Source organism: Pan paniscus, chromosome 9, assembly GCF_029289425.2.
Source record: "Pan paniscus chromosome 9, NHGRI_mPanPan1-v2.0_pri, whole genome shotgun sequence".
Taxonomy (NCBI): Eukaryota; Metazoa; Chordata; class Mammalia; order Primates; family Hominidae; genus Pan; species Pan paniscus.
The window spans coordinates 20,290,559-20,307,100 of NC_073258.2; the positions used below are offsets into that span (position 1 = coordinate 20,290,559).

The 16,542-nt window shown below is 42.9% G+C and overlaps 1 protein-coding gene across 21 annotated transcripts in view; it reads right to left on the reverse strand.

Moving 5' to 3' along the window:
- SERGEF (secretion regulating guanine nucleotide exchange factor) overlaps positions 1-16,542 on the reverse strand; it is a 225,110-nt gene that overhangs the window by 170,429 nt on the left and 38,139 nt on the right. For 18 of the 21 annotated variants that reach the window (XR_004665020.3, XR_001338602.4, XR_008620158.2 and 15 more), the window contains one exon: positions 1,039-1,205. The exons of the other annotated variants lie outside the window; for them this stretch is intronic. Coding sequence is in view for 15 of the 18 variants with exons in the window: in XM_024930819.4 (XP_024786587.4) it covers positions 1,039-1,205 (167 nt within the window). In the remaining 3 variants the exon portion in view is untranslated. The remainder of the gene's footprint in view (positions 1-1,038; positions 1,206-16,542) is intronic. 21 annotated transcript variants of the gene reach the window in all.

Consider the following 16,542-nt stretch of genomic DNA (forward strand, 5'->3'; position numbering starts at 1 on the left):
ACAGTAAAGTAAAATTTAGTAACAGAAACACACACCCTGGAGAAATTAAGATTCCTGCCTTAAATGTAGAAATTCAAGCCATTTCAGAAAATCAAAGGGGTTTGAAGAAGCAAATGAACTACAGTGTTTTCTGGACTGGGAAAAATAAACACGAGTATAAAATATTTAGCTCAGTATTAAAGGCCCCCTTGATCAGGTTCCAGCCCATCTTTCTGATATTACCTCATAACTGTCCCGCCAGATACCCAATGCTCCAGCCAAACTGAACCACCAAGTGGTCCCCAAAATAGTTTCTTCACTTTCCTACCCCCATGACTCTTTTCAAGCTGTTGTGCACACTTAAAATTTCTGTCTTACAACTGCTTGCTCAAGTCTGACCCATCCTCCAAAGCACAGATCAGAGCCTTGACATTTTCTTTTTTGTTGTTTTTTTTGTTTTTGTTTTTGAGACAGAGTCTTGCTCTGCCCCCACCCCCCTCCAGGCTGGAGTGCAGTGGTGTGATCTCGGCTCACTGCAACCTCCGCCTCCTGGGTTCAAGCAATTCTCCTGCCTCAGCCTCCCAAGTAGCTGGGACTACAGGTGTGTGCCACCACGCCCAGCTAATTTTTGTATTTTTAGTAGAGACGGGGTTTCACCATGTTAGCCAGGCTGGTCTCGAACTCCTGACATCAGGCAGTTCGCCCACCTCGGCCTCCCAAAGTGCTGGGATTACAGGCGTGAGCCACCGTGCCTGGCCAGCCTTGTCATTTTCTAAGCCTAGGCCAATCTCTGTACCCTGAATTCATTTCTTGCTCTTCACAGTAGATCCAAAGTACTTTGAACCTCCAAGGAACTACGCAAAGTCTGCCTTGCAGTACAGTTATCTGGGTAACTGACTTTTGACCACATTAAAGCATGAGCTCCTTAGGGCAAGGACCTCTTCTGATTCCTACATGGTACCTATCCATAATGCCTGGCACACGGTAGGCCCTCAGTAAATGATTCACTGAAAGACAAGAAAAAGGGACAGATTACATCTGTGAGAAGTCACTTCCTACCTCAGTTGCTCCAGTTAAGCAATGCGGAGATGAAGGCATGCTGTTCGGTGGTCTTGAACAGGGGAGAAATGAATCTTGCTTTTCTAGTTTCCAGCCTTCATAAGTCTCCAACTTCCTCCCTAGCTGACCATAGTCTGCTCGGCCCCAGGTAAACATCTTGCCAGTTTCTAAAAACAAATATTATTTGAATTAAGACTACATTCCACAGCTGTGCTCTCATGGGTAGGCAATGAATTACAAGAGAAAGTGTGACATTTATTTTAGTACCACCTACCAGGAGCCTTCCTATCTTCCTGTAAAGAAGGCACATGCACTCATATTTTTACAGATGTGGAAACTAAGGTTCAGAGAGGTTAAATGACTTGCCCAAGATCAAATAAGCTGTGAGTACCAGAGCTGGATTCAAGCAGAGATTCATTCTAAAGTTTCTGCTCTTGCATGTTATATAGATATGAATATGACTACGGATATACTTCAACCATGCTTTATGGCCTTCCATTCCCTCCCTTCCCCACACACTCCTTGTGCTTTGCCCAGATGCCTGTTCTCAGGCTCTCCTCTCCCCCACCCAACCCATTTAGCCACCTTGAAGTTCTCCACTCCACAATCTCTTAGGGCCTAGCTCAACGAATGGCCAGCTTCATTTGCTCTCCCCTCCTTGTAACATAAAGGGACCTTTCAGAATCTATGCTCTTACCCAAAGGAGCAATTCTAACAATCCTAAGGCAAGTGTTTATGTGTGCTAGAGGGAAGGGAGTGAGAGAAGAAAAAAAAAAATGGCAAAACCATTTGGAGCCAGAAAAGCATTTAGTCCCCCAGATGCACCACATGGGAAGCTGGCCAGTGCTAAAAATGACAAAAGAAAATGAGATTTGCAAAAGGAGAAATGGACTTTCTTCTCCTAGATAAGAGAAAATTCACCAAATTCATTCAGTTGTACCAAGTGCCACATTTGTTATTTCAACAGAAATGCAAAATCTGATGAGCCATAGATTATTAACAGATTCTCTGCAATAAATATGCATAACCATGTGCGTTGTATAAATTCTTTATACATGTTTATTTTAACAAAGAAAAACTTTGCTTTAGAGACAAAACACAGAGCAGTGCATATTAAATTCTAGACAAATCTACTACTGCATACTTTGTGTTTGGTATCAAAGCTTCATCTGGCCCCACATTCAACATATGGTTTATAGTGTCAGCTAAAAAAATAACCATAGATTCATGGGGAAATGTCAGAATATTGCAGTGATACAAGGCTCTGCAGGGAAACAGTTCTCAGGATCAGCCTGCTAGCAGACACTAAGGTAGATACCAAGCAGTTTACAGGAATCTGACTTTTGGGCTTCCTCAAAGAGGGAACAAAGTCTGCGTAGCTCACAGGGTATTTGGGGTACCTCGTATATTATGAGAGCTGGGAGTAGGTCCATTCAAATGTACTCCTTCATGGCTCTTTGTGTGCTGTTCCTTTTGCTAAGAATGACCTCTCCTTAGCTGGTAAACTATGGCTCCACCGTTGGAGTCCAGCGCATGTACCACTAGTTCTATGAAACCTTTCTTGACTCCCCAGCTCTCCCCAGAAAGGGTGAAAGTCACCCTCCTGTGAGCCACCTTTATCATTGTACTCATCCACTACTATGCCGCCATTTGGCAGGTGAAAAAAATTAAGGTTCAGAGAAGTGACTAGCCCAGGGTCACACAGCTAAGCCACATCTCTTTCTACTAGCCCATGGTATTACTCTGCATTGGTTATTAAGCACTAGTCACTGCATAATCACTCAACACTCTTCCTTCACTTCTGCAAGATAAGCCTCTTAAAAACCCATGTGCCCAGGACCCATAGGGCATCCAACACTGGCAAATTGTCCCTCTACCTGAGCTGGCTAGGATTTCTAACCAGACTGCTCAGCAGGAGATTCCCAAGAAACCAGGGGATGAGACTGTTGCTGCTTAAATGACCGTTCCTCTGCTGGGAAAAACTAGGAAGTTGTTATCTCTAAGACTACAGAAATAATTTTACCAGAAATCACACATTGAATCCTTTCTTTCACATGAAGTAAAACATCTTAGAGCTTTCCTGTTATTGATTATTGAAGTCAAAGACAGGCAAGACTGGCAGAATATGGTGCCACCACTATTATATCCCCAATAGCAATTCAGCCATTCCACTTACAGAGCACTTTTCACCTTCAAAGCACTTTACAAAGATTAACTAATTAATCCTCATACTCTCTGGGGAGGCCATAGACATTCTGGTTAAGACAAGTCCAGAAACCAGGCTGACTTAATGTTCAGTCTTCAGTCTCAAGCCTAAATTTAATGCACTCTGAACTTGTCTATTTCTCCTCAAAATAAACTCTGCATCAGAAGGCTCACCCAGGACAGAAGAGACCCTTTTATTTTTCCTTTTCTTTTAAACAGACATTTACTGACCTCTTCCCAGGTACCCAGTACATTCATTGACGCTGGCTCAATCCTCACAATAATGCTGTGGCATATAGAGTATTAAGCTTATTTTACAGATGAGGTTAAATGATGAGAGTTAAATGATTTGGTTGAGTTCAAACAACAACCAAATAGTCGAATCAAGATTTAAACCTGTGTCTTCTGACTCCAGGGCCATTGGTATCTCCAATGATTGCACAGCTGCTGTCCCAAACTGACAAAACTTGGCTGATGAAACAGCCATTTTTACAATGTTTGAGGAAGACGAAAACCCAGATTAAATGGATATGCTCTGTGTACCATCCAGCTTTCCTCACTAGAATAATCTTCTTCCCAGGAGCCCATGTAGAACTCAGGACTGTAAGCGCTGAAATAAAGGCATAAACACATGGATGATGATTTTATGTCATCTGGAGTAAAAAAAAAACAATGAATCCACATATAAAAAATGCTCATTAATACACTGTAGATGAATGTCTGCATCAAGCTGATGCATGCTGTCAAATCCAGGGAGATTCAAATCACAAATTTAACAAACGTATCTTCTCCTTAAAGGATTATATATTACTATGATTTAAAAAAATAGATACACTAATGTCATCCAAAAAGTATAGGTATGTGTCTCCAGGTAAATGATAAATGACAGAGATGACAAAATAGCCCAAAACAAAGTCAGCAAGTGAAACACAATTTATAAGGCATGTCTATGTAAGAATTAGCACAGAGAAATAACTACAGAGCCAAGAAGTATAGACTGCAAAAGATATCAACATACCACAGAAAACCACAGAGGCCAAATGAGAAGTATGGAGAAAGAACACCTAAGGGGTCTGGAACTAGAATTGTCCTGGCAGGCTTGAGGGAACAAGAGGCATTTAAGGTGAACTTCTGGATAAGAAAAGAAAATGGGAGACCAAGGGAGGATATTACAGGAGCAGCGTGAGGGGATGAGCAAAGATATGAAAATCAAAAGGCGGCCAGGCGCAGTGGCTCATGCCTGTAATCCTAGCACTTTGGGAGGCCAAGGTGGGAGGATCACCTGAGGTCAAGAGTTTGAGACCAGCCTGACCAACATGGTGAAACCCCGTCTCTACTAAAAATACAAAAATTAGCTGAGTGTGGTGGCCCACGACCGTAGTCCCAGCTACTGGGGAGGCTGAGGTGGGAGAATCACTTGAACCTGGGAGGCAGAGGTTGCAGTGAGCCGAGATGGCACCATTGCACTCCAGCCTGGGCAACAGAGGGAGACTCTGTCTCAAAAAAAAAAAAAAGTCAAAAGGCAGGAGAGTGAATAAGGGTCACAAGAGAAGGAGACTAGAAAGGCAGTCAAGACTGCCAGGCTGGGGCCAGCCACAGAGAAGTGCCATGGCTGGATCTGGATCTCACCCTCCAGACCAGGGATCCCTAAACTTGGTTGCTTACTATTAGTAAAAAAAAAAAAAAAAAAAAAAAATTTTTTTTTTTTTGACACAGAGTCTTGCTGCATTATCCAGGCTGGAGTGCAGTGGCATAATCTTGGCTCACTGTAACCTCCACCTCCTGTATTCAAGCAATTCTCCCGCCTCAGCCTCCTGAGTAGCTGGGAGTACAGTCATGCACCACCATCCGGCCAATTTTTGTATTTTTAGTAGAGACAGGGTTTTGCCATGTTGGCCAGGCTGGACTTGAACTCCTGACCTCAAGTGATCTGCCTGCCTCAGCCTCCCAAAGTGCTGGGATTACAGGTGTGAGCCAACACGCCTGACGTCTATTAGTAAAATATTTTTTAACACATCACCAATATATGTACATTAATTTATTTATTAAAGTATGTACATTAAATTACATTTATTAAAGTATGTACATTCTCTGTACAGTATCCTGCTTATTCTTGCAACAACCCTGTGAGTTAGGCACTTTTACCATCCCCATGTTACTGACAGGGAACAAGGTACTTACCCAAAGTCACAGAGGTAGCAAGTGAAAAGAGAAGAAAAGAAAGAAACAACAACAATAACATAAGCCTAGGATGCATCAAGGCCTAAACTAGAATAGAAGTCATAGGAAAACAAAGAAAAAAGAATTTACAGGGCTTGGCACCCCATTAGATGTGATTTTAAAAGGAAAGGAGAGGAAATAAACACCATTCTGAGATTTCAGGATTTCAAGGTGAGTAGGAAGATGATGAAGGTGTAGAGATGCTACATCAAGGGTCCTGCTAATGGGAATCATAAAATGTTATTTCATTACCAAATTATTTAACTCTTCTGGGGCATTTTGCAAACATGTTATCAAATAGTCAAATATAAATGAAAAGGGAGAGAGTAAGGAGAAAGACTACTAGATGCAAACCACAGAGAGCAGGGGATACTCTGTGGGTAGGGTGGGTGGATGATGAATATTCAAGAGGCCAACTTCCTTTACCATCCATCAAGGGCTGCAGGTGCTGCAGCCATAGCTATAGGTACAATGAGAAGTAGCCCCAGGGATGTCTGAGCTCTTCAGGGAAGAGAAATTTCTACCCCGTTCTAGGGAAGGGAGTCCTATAGGTGATAGAAAGATAGATTAGAGGATCATCCATATTTTCTTGACAGTATCTGTCCAAAAAGGGAATATAATGTCACTGAAGATAGCAAAATGGAGTCAGCAAACTGAGGTGGATGGTATAAAAAGAAAATCCATGGGTAAGACAGAGAAAAGGTCACATGACCTCTTCAGTCCCTCTCAACTCTAATATTCCGGGATGTTACAAGGTCTTCTAGAATATACTCATGAAAAGGAGGAAGCTCTCTACCTATAGGTTTGTTATATTTATGATTCACCTGTTTACAAATACAAGCACCAGTTACTCTCTGGGTTATTCATTCTGTGTCCTTAGAAGGTTAAGAACCTGACTTCTGTAACTCATCCTTCATTCTGCCATGTGGACAGAGACTTTATAAAAAGGACATTTGATGATAATACCCAGGGACTAGTCAAACACAGAACTAACTGACCAAGAATCACCTAGCATCATCTTCCTGTACAAGGAGCAGGAAACAGGCAAGGAGAGAGCTCAGAGCACAGGTGCTGGAAGCAGTCACACCACACTCCTTTCTGTATAGCATGTGCCATGCTGCTCCTCCACAAGGCCTCTGATATGGTTTGGCTGTGTCCCCACCCAAATCTCATCTTGAACTGTAATCCCCATAATCCCCACATGTTGTGGGAGGGACCTGGTGGGAGGTAATTGAATCATGGGGTCAGTTTCCCCCATGCTGTTCTCATGATAGTGAGTTCTCACGAGATCTGATAGTTTTCTAAGTGTCTGGCATTTCCCCTGCTGGCTCTCATTCTCTCTCCTGCCGCCCTATGAAGGGGTGCCTTCTGTCATGATTGTAAGTTTCCTGAGGCCTCCCCAGCCATGCGGGAACTGTGAGTCAATTAAACCTCTTTTCTTTATAAATTACCCAGTTTCAGGCATTTCTTCACAGCAGCGTGAGAACAGACTAATACAGCCTCCATACTGGTTCCCTTTGTCCCCAGCTATCTCTACTACCCTGACCCCATTCACCTAGTCAACTCCTACTCATCTTCAACTCTGCCCACTACTCAACTCAGATCAGGTTCCTCTGTGCAACAATCTCAGAGGACCATGTTCCTCATCCTGGGAGCATTTACCTCAGTTTATAAATGCACACTCATTAGGACTGTTTAATTAATGTGTGTCTCCTCTTCCAGAGAGCCAGCTCCATGACACTGGGGACTGGCTATTTCACTCATTCTTGCGTCCTAGAATAATGCCCAACACAAAGTAGGCACTCAATAAATATCTGCTGCCTGAATGAACAATAGAATAAATGAATCCAACCACCTCCCTACCTATCAACCTACCTACCTCTCACTCACCACTACTGAAAACTACCATTCACTAGCTCCATAATCTTGAGCAAACTACTCAACAGCTCTAAGTCTTATCTGCAGAATGAAAACAAAAGCATCTCCCTTGCAGCATTGCTGCAAGGATACTTTTCCATAAAGCCTATGGCACATACTAACTAGTGAATGGCCATTACTACTACTATTCTCCCAAACTGAACAACACAGCCTTATTAAGGATTTCCATGGTTCCACACAGCATTTCTACCACTTTGTTAAATCTTCTCAGCCAATTCCCACCTACCAAAGTGTTAGGGTCAATGCCTCTAATGATAATCAAAAAAGAGAAAGAATATTGAAAGCTCTATCATGGAATTTTTATTTTTTTTTAAGATTCAAGCATAGTGGCTTGCACATCAGAAGCCTCTAATGTACGAGACAAAACAAATTAATTAAAGGTAGGAAAAAGAAACGAGTGAAAGGAACAATGGAGAAGAAAGATGAAGCAAGATTAAGTTGGAAAAGAGAAGAGAGGAAGCTTCAACTCAAGACGCGTAAGACTTGAATTAAGATTCAGGCCTAATCCTGGCTTCTCTTCTAGGCTGCATGGCCTTGAACAGGTCCCTTCTGCTTTAGGCACCCAGTTTTCCCATCTATAAAACGAGAGGACCGGAATAGATGACCTCTTGGATACCTCCCTGATCTACATTTTAATTATGATGCCTAAAAATCTTCAGTATTAAAATGACTGGTATACAAATTAATTTTATTGTCACCTTCGGAATATTTAGTCTGACCACTGTCCAAAAATAAAGCATGCACTCTAATATCAAAGACTACTCATATAGTTCCTAGCGTAAATAAACATTAAAACTTGACTGTATAGTTTGTTATTTTTTAGTAAAATGTCACAAGTTTCCAAAGTCGTATCATAAACAATATCACATAATAAAAGGTTTGGAATTTTTTTAAGTTAATACAGAAATAAAATTTCCAAATATAGGCTGCCTAACTAAAAAGGGGAGAAAAAGCCCGCAAAGAGAATGAACAAAAGTTGAAAGGTTGGGGAGAATTTATTTATTGAGAGCTGACTCTGTATAAAACTGCTTTAGGCACCATCATTAAGTTACATAATTAAATCAACCCTGAATGATTATTGTGAATCCCATTTTACAGATTAAGAAACAGACCACAGAGGTTAAATGACTTGTCCAAGATCACATAGCTAGTAAGTGGCACAGCTGCAATAATAACAATAATAATAATTGCTAATATTTTGAGGGCTATTTCATGCTAAACTCTTCATATGGATTATCCCTTTTAATCCACAGAAATACCCTGAGTAGGCATTATAATCCTCAAATTATAGATGAAAATAATAACGCATAGAGAGAGGTTATGTCTCTGGCTCAGAGCCAGCAGCTCTCAATGGCAAAGCTAGGATGGGACCCAGCGGCCTGGCAACCAGAGTCAGTGCCCTCAGTCATTGTCCTGCAGGGGATGCACAGGTCTGTCTGACCTCAGCTCCACTTTTCACTTGGTCACACTGGCTCTTCAAAAGTGAACATTCGCAAGGACTTCCTGAGGTTGTTCAGAGTCACAGGGACACACACGTGGGCTGGAGGCACAGAGAGAGCCCAGCTGATGAGTGAGTGAGCTTCATCCATCCTTGACCTATATGGCAAAGGTCAGATTCCCAAAACATAGAAGTATTCCACACAGCTGCTCCATTTTCACCACTGACTTTATTAGCTACCAAATCGGGGGCAGCAGTGATAGAAGTGAAGACAGACTGCACCCTGAGGAACACCAAGACTGAGTGCAGAACTATCTACGACACGTGGTTAGGGTTTTCCAGAGAAAAGCAAGAAGGAGTCAGGCTGGTTTCTTCCTCCAGGCTAGGGGAGAGCATGGCAGGAAGCCCCAGTCCTAGTTTGTTCAGTAGCTCCCTTGCCTCTCTCAAAGCACCTACATTCTCTCAGTGTTGGATGACTGCTCCTTTGTCAAAAGCATATTCATATTCCTCCTTCCTGGGCCTTAGGGCCATGCTCTGCCCCCAGCTCACAATGCTGGTCAGCCTGCAACACCTGTCAGCCTGCAATGCTGGTCAGCCTGTCTGTCCCACTTATGGAATCCTACTCCCCCTTCAGGGCCTAGCTTAAATGCTGCTGCCTCCCTAAAGCACCCTCTTATCCCCTGGTCAGAATAAGCCACCTCTTCCTTTAGGAGCCACTGGCATGGTGCTTGTACCTCTGTTTCAACAACTTTCTATCCCTCCAAACATAGGGTTATTTGACTGCATATCTTAGTTTGCCCACTGAAGGGTGAAGAACAATGATCTTTTCTTATTCTCTCAGTATTCCCCACAGCACCTAACACAGAGCCTGACCCAGAGGTGGTGTTCAGTGTTTGTTGAACAGTAGGAATTGTAGGTATTGCTGTTACCACCAAGGATATCAGAGACCATCTAAACCTACTCTCCAAAGAGAAAACAAAACTAAGGAAAACAAATAATTTTCCAAGTCACACAGCCTATATAGATAGAAACAGATCCAGGCATTCACAATATTGAACAAATAGTTATTGAGCACTTTCTATATACCAGGTGCTGTCCTAGGTGCTAGGGGCTACTGCACTGAACAGAACACATAAAACTTAATCCTAGCACTTTCGTAGGCCAAAGTGGGAAGATCACTTGAGCCTTGAGTTCGATCGCTTGAGTTTGAGACCAACCTGGGCAACACAGCAAGATCCTGTCTCTACAAACAATTAAAAAAAAAAACTAGTTGAACAGGTAGTGCACACCTGTAGTCCTAGCTATTCCAGAGGCTGAGGTGGAAAGATTGCTTAAGACTAGGAATTCAAGGTTGCAGGGAGCTATGACCATGCTACTGCACTCCAGCCTGAGTGACAGAACAAGAACCTGTCTCTAATTTTAAAAAAAAAAAAAAAGACAAAACTCCCTCCCATCATGGAGCTTAAATCTAATGAGGGGAAAGACAGACAACAACAACAACAAAACATTACCTATGGCAAATGACTTTAATTGCTACAGAGAAATAAAAAGTAGGGAAAGGAGACAGGCAGTGCTGGGGAGGGAGATGGAGGCCCAGGACCAGTGTCCAGCTCCCATCTTCCTTTGTGAGCTTCTCCTCTACAGCACATCACCTTTCCTAATGGAAGAACCTTAAACTTACAAGTCCCAGCCAACTCAAGCAGAGGCAATGAAACTTGCTCAAGCTACCTCTCAAGCCTATGATGAAAAGGCAGGCAATAAACATCAATGCACTTTGTAAACTCTTAAATGCTAGTGTTAATAACATTATGACTGTCACTCTCTAAAGCCAATTTACAAAGAACCAACATGAGAGGCTGGACCACGAGTCCCTGCTCTGAGATGTGCCGGCTGAGGTCTTGGTTTTCCTGTTCCTCCAGGGTCCAGCAGCACATCACACTGCTAGTTACACCTAGAAGCTGCTTGGCAACCTGAGAAAAATCCCTGATTGAGGCCAGTGACTCTACAGATGTTTCCCAACTCATTTCACATTCAAACTCTAAAGCTTCTTCACACAGTTTTAGATTCTTATTAATAACATTTTAAAATGCAGATTGCTGCCTAATCTTAGCTGCGTAATTAAAAAATAATCTTGCTTTTCTCCCTCCCGGCAAGAAAGGAAACCATACCCCAGGGCTTCTGCAGCTAAGAATCACACCCTACAGAAAAGCTAGTAGTAGGCTGGGGGGCGAGGAGTGTGGGTGGAGGGGTGAGGGAGGGTAGTTGAAGCCAAGCGGCAAGTCTAATCCCTTGATTTTAAAGAAAATGAAAATAAGGCTAAAAGAGGGGAATGATCTGTCCAAGGATACAGTATGTTTTGGTAGAGCCAGAACTAGGATCCTAATTTCCTGCTTCCCAGTAGACTCTGTCTGCTGCCTAGTGGGGACAGGAAAGAAGAACAACAAGCTGTAAGTCCTTGGAGGGTGAGTACCATGTCTATGTGATTCTCCTTACACAGTGAGCACAACACTGTTCATCTGGAGAAAGAGCTACAGGTTTTGGATTCTCAAGAGGATTATGGGAATAAGGTTCAAAGTTCTTTACATTCAATTCAGCCTCATAAACTATCTGAGCCAGAAGAAACCTTAGAGAACTTCTTACCCAATCATTTGCTTCTAGCTGGGTAAAACAAGGCCCAAGACAAAAGCAACTTAACTACTCAAGGTCAAATAGTGAGTTAGAAGTAAGACTAGACTAGAACCCAGGTCGCCCTGACTTCTAGTACATCTTGTCCACAGCTTCTTAGAAAAGTATAGGCATACTTCACTTTATTGCACTTCACAGATAACTGCGGTTTTTGTTTTGTTTTTTACAAATTGAAGGTTTGTGGCAACCCTGAGTCCAGTAAGTCTATTGGCGCCATTTTTCGAACAGCATGTGTTCTGTGTGACATTTTGGTAATTTTTGCAATATTTCAAACTTTTCATTGTTATTATTACATCTGTTATGGTGATCTGTAATCAATGATCATTGATGTTACTACTGCAATTATTTTGGGGCATCATGAACCATGCCCATATAAGATGGCAAACTTAATCGATTGTGTTCTGACTGCTCCACCAACCAGCCCTTCTTCCATCTCTCTCCCTCTCCTCAGGCCTCCCTATTTCCTATTGACACAACAATATTGAAATTAGGCCAATTAATAACCCTACCATGGCCTCTTAAGTATTCAAGTGAAAGGAAGAGTCACATATCTCTCACTTTAAATCAAAAGCTATAAATGATTAATCTTAGGGAGGAAGGTATGTCAAAAGCCAAGATAGGCTAAAAAGCTAGGCCTCTTGCACCTGTTAAGCAAGTTGTGAATGCAAAGGAAAAGTTCTTGAATGAAATTAAAAGTGCTTCGCTAGTGGACACCCTAATGATAAGAAAGCAAAATGGCCTTTTTGCTGATATAGAGAAAGTTCTAGTGGTCTGGATAAAGGGTGAAACCAGCCACAACATTCTCTTAAGCCAAAGCCTAAACCAGAGCAAGGCCTTAACTCTCTTCCATTGTAGGAAGGCTAAGAGAGGTGAGGGAACTGAGGAAAAAAAGATGGAAGCTAGCAGAGGATGGTTCATGAGGTTTAAAAAAAGAAGCTGTAGGACCGGTCATGGTGGCTCACACCTGTAATCCCAGCACTTTGAGAGGCTGAGGTGGGCGGATCACAAGGTCAGGAGATCAAGACCATCCTGGCTAACATGGTGAAACCCTGTCTCTACAAAAAATACAAAATCTTAGCCAGGTGTGGTGGTGCATGCCTGTAATCCCAGCTACTCGGGAAGCTGAGGCAGGAGAATCGCTTGAACCCAGGAGGTGGAGGTAGCAGTGAGCCAAGATCACACCACTGCACTCCAGCCTGGGCGACGCAGCGAGACTCCATCTAAAAAAAAGAAAAGAAAGAAAAGAAAAGAAGCTGTTTCCAAAAAAGTGCAAGGTGAAGCAGCAAGTGCTGATGCAGAAGCTGTAGCAAGTTATCCAGAAGATCTAGCTAAGAAAATTGATAAAGGTGGCTACGCTACACAACAGCTTTTCAGTGTAGACCAAACAGCCTTCTATGGGAAGAAGATAACTATCTAGGGCTAATGCAGCTGGTGACTTTAAGTTGAAGCCAATTCTCATTCACCATTCCAAAAATCCTAGGGCACTTAAGAATTATGCTCAGTGTACTCTGCCTGTGCTCCAGAAATGGAACAACAGAGCCTGGATGATAGCACATCTGTTTATAGCATGGTTTACTGAATATTTTAAGCCCACTGTTGAGACCTACTGCTCAGAAAGGAGTCTTTTCAAAATGTTACTGCTCATTGACCAAGACCCTGGTCACTCAAGAGCACTGATAGAGGTGTACATGGAGATGAATGTTGTTCTCATGCCTGCTAATACAACATCCATCCTGCAGTCCAAGGATCAAGGAGTCATTTTGTCTTCTAAATCTTATTATTTCAGAAATACATTTTGTAAAGCTATAGCTGCCATAGATAGTGATTCCTCTGATGGATATGGGCAAAGTTATGAAAAAAATTCTGGAAAGGATTCATCATTCTAGATGCCATTAAGAACATTCATGATTCATGGGAAGAGGTCAAATAACATTAACAGGAGTTTGGAAGAAGTTGATTCCAACCCGCATGGATGACTTTGAGGGATTCAAGGCTTCAGTGCAAGAAGTAACTGCACATGTGGTAGAAACAGCAATACAACTAGAATTATATGTAGAGCCTAAAGAGGTGACTGAGTTGCTGCAATCTCATGATCAAACTTGTAGGGTTGAGAAGTTGCTTCTTATGGATGGCAAAGAAAGTGATTTATTGAGATGGAATCTACTCCTGGTAAAGATTCTGTGAACAGTGTTGAAATGCTAACAAAAGCGATTTTATAAACTTAATTGACAAAGCAGCAGCAGGGTTTGAGAGGACTGACTCCAAATTTGAAAGACGTTCTACTATGAGTAAATGCTATCAAACAGCATTGCATGCTACAGAGAAATCTTGTGAAAGGGAGAGTTCAATTGATGTGGCAAATTTCACTATTGTCTCATTTTATGTAATTGTCACAGCCACTCCAGTCTTCAGCAACCACATCCCTGATCAGTCAGCAGCCATCAACATCAAGGCAAGACCTTCCTCTAAAAGGCCACCAGCAAAAAGATCACAACTCACTGAAGGCTCAGAAGATTTGCATTTTTTAGCCATAAAATATGTTTTCATTAAGATATGTACACTGTTTTATAGACATAATGCTATTGTGCATTTAATAGGTATAGTACACAGTATAGTATAACACAACTTTTATATACACTGGAAAAACAAAAAAATTGTGTGACTCGCTTTATTGGATATTTGCTTTATTGCTGTAGTCTGGGACCAAACCTGCAATAACTCCAAGGTATGCCTGTACAAGTCAACTTTTCCAAGCTTCCATTGAGACCTGCCTCACCTAATTATCATGGGCTTCCTGAGCTCCTTGGCAGGGAAGAGCAGACAGGTGATGTCCCCACGATTCCTCACTGCCTCCATCCCAGGGATGGCTTTTGGGAGGCCCAAGGGCTGGGTAATGAAAGAAACATCCCTTTCTCCATCTCCTCCAGATCCTCCTCTCCCTATCTGGAACTGCCATCCCTAATTCTGTACATCACCTTCAGTTTTTGTCCGTTGCAAAATCATCAGCAGTTTCCATCTCTGTGAAGTTACAAAAAAAAAAAAAGGAAAGAAAAAAGGCCAAGCACTGCACCCAGCTGTTGATGAGGCCGTGTTTTCCACTGATGACGATGACTCACAGTACCCAAGCTGAAGGCTAAAGCTGGGAATGCGACTTGGGAGAGTCAGCACAGCCAAAGGAAAGCCGCAGTTCCCAAGCACGCCTAAACCTGCAGAGAGGAGCTGCTTGAGTTCCCTTGGTAAAAATCCCAGCACTTGGCCATGGGAACACAGCTCCCCCTGCAGACCACCCTAAGGTCCCACAGGAGCAGGACCAGGGACAGACAGACCATACACTGGAGCCAGTGAATTCTGCAAAGCCCATCCACTGCCATGTATCCACTGCCACTGTTATGTTAGAAAGCCAGGACCCCACCTCTGAAACCCCAAGACATCCCACAACCCCCTAGAAATACTATTTGCATCCTTGGTTTCCAAAGAGAAACTGGCTTTGGGGAAATGGGAAGCTCAGATTAAGATCTCCAATAGAGGAGACAAAGGTTGGCCCCAATCTTTGGGTAAGCAATTCACCCAGAGGCAGCAGTAGGGAAGGGAAGGAGCCTATCCTAGGATGCCAATTTGTGGTCAACCAGTGAGAACATCTTGGTACATGACTTTAGACAGTGCCTCTCAAATTTAGTCTAACCCCATCCCTGGGAAACTGTCCCAGGTTCTTCAAGAGAGATTAGTATAAAAGATCTACTGGGGTCCTAATAGAGCTATACTCAAAGATGGGAAAACATTCTCCCACCCCATATTTGAGAACTCTACAAGGCTGAAACTGAGTGGTGGACATGGTCAGGAAGATGCCAATGGAGATAATGACCACTCCACTGTCAGTGGTTTGGGGACTTGGCACTTGCATTGAGCAGTGGCAATAATGAGCATCACCGAAGGAGGCCACTGAGGAGAACATACAATGGTCAAGGACCCACCAGGAAAGGGAAGATAATCAGGAGACTTAGAGTCCCAGTAATTCCAAAGTAGGGGGTTGGGAGAGGTTTGGGGTTAAAGTCCACTGTCAAGGCTAGTAGATGGTGTGACAAATGCTTGTCACATTCAAATGGCTTGTCTAGAGGTCCATGGCCTCATGGTATGGAAAAGGAGGGGTGCCAGGGCAGACCCAGGGTGGGACGGCCACCTTTCCCTTCCACATCTACTAATCTCCCTCCTGCTCTGCTCCCTGCTCCCATCTGTCCCTCAGGCCCCAGAATACAAACACCCTCTCCTAGCAGCTCAACTGCCAAGAACCTCCAAGTCACCAATGTGACCTTTTGTAAAAACTTGACACAGTTTAAGATTATCTTTCAGGGTGCTCACACTTAGTCCCACCAGAGACAGTTACCACCCAAGCTACAGTACTTTCCTTGGAGAGGAGGACTTTTCCATGGCCAGGGCCTGGGAGAGGCATCTGCTACTGAGGATTTTTCATTTCACAGGCTCAGCTCCAACCAAATCAGCAAAGCACTGTTACTATGGACCATCTGCCAGGACCTGGAAACAGCCCTGTTACATAAAGGGGCTGGTATAATGAAATTTATTAAACTGGATTCTTCCTCCACAAAGAAGCCAAAGTCTCTCATAAAAGGGCTGATGTGGGGCAGTGGAGGGGTCCTAGACAAGGGACCCATTGGGTTCTAATCCTGGCTGGCTCTGCTACGTGTTAGCTGTGGGACCATGGGGACAAATCATCTCTCACTGGGCTTCTGTTTTCTCAAATTTCAAATAAGGATAAAATGGTCCCTTCTAGGATTAAAATTCCACAATTTACTATTGTTTTCACCAAAATGGCAAACAGAAAAGAAAGTTTACCTTGATATTAATTGGTGCTGTAACGTTTTAAGGTGTTAACATTCTAAAAAAGGACATTGCTCTTATTTGTGGGCTTAATGGAGAGAAGTGGTGAATAGAGCCACTGACTCTGGGGCTGGCTGGGGGAGAAAGTGCGCAGAAGAGAAACTAATGGCTAGAAGCTTCTATCA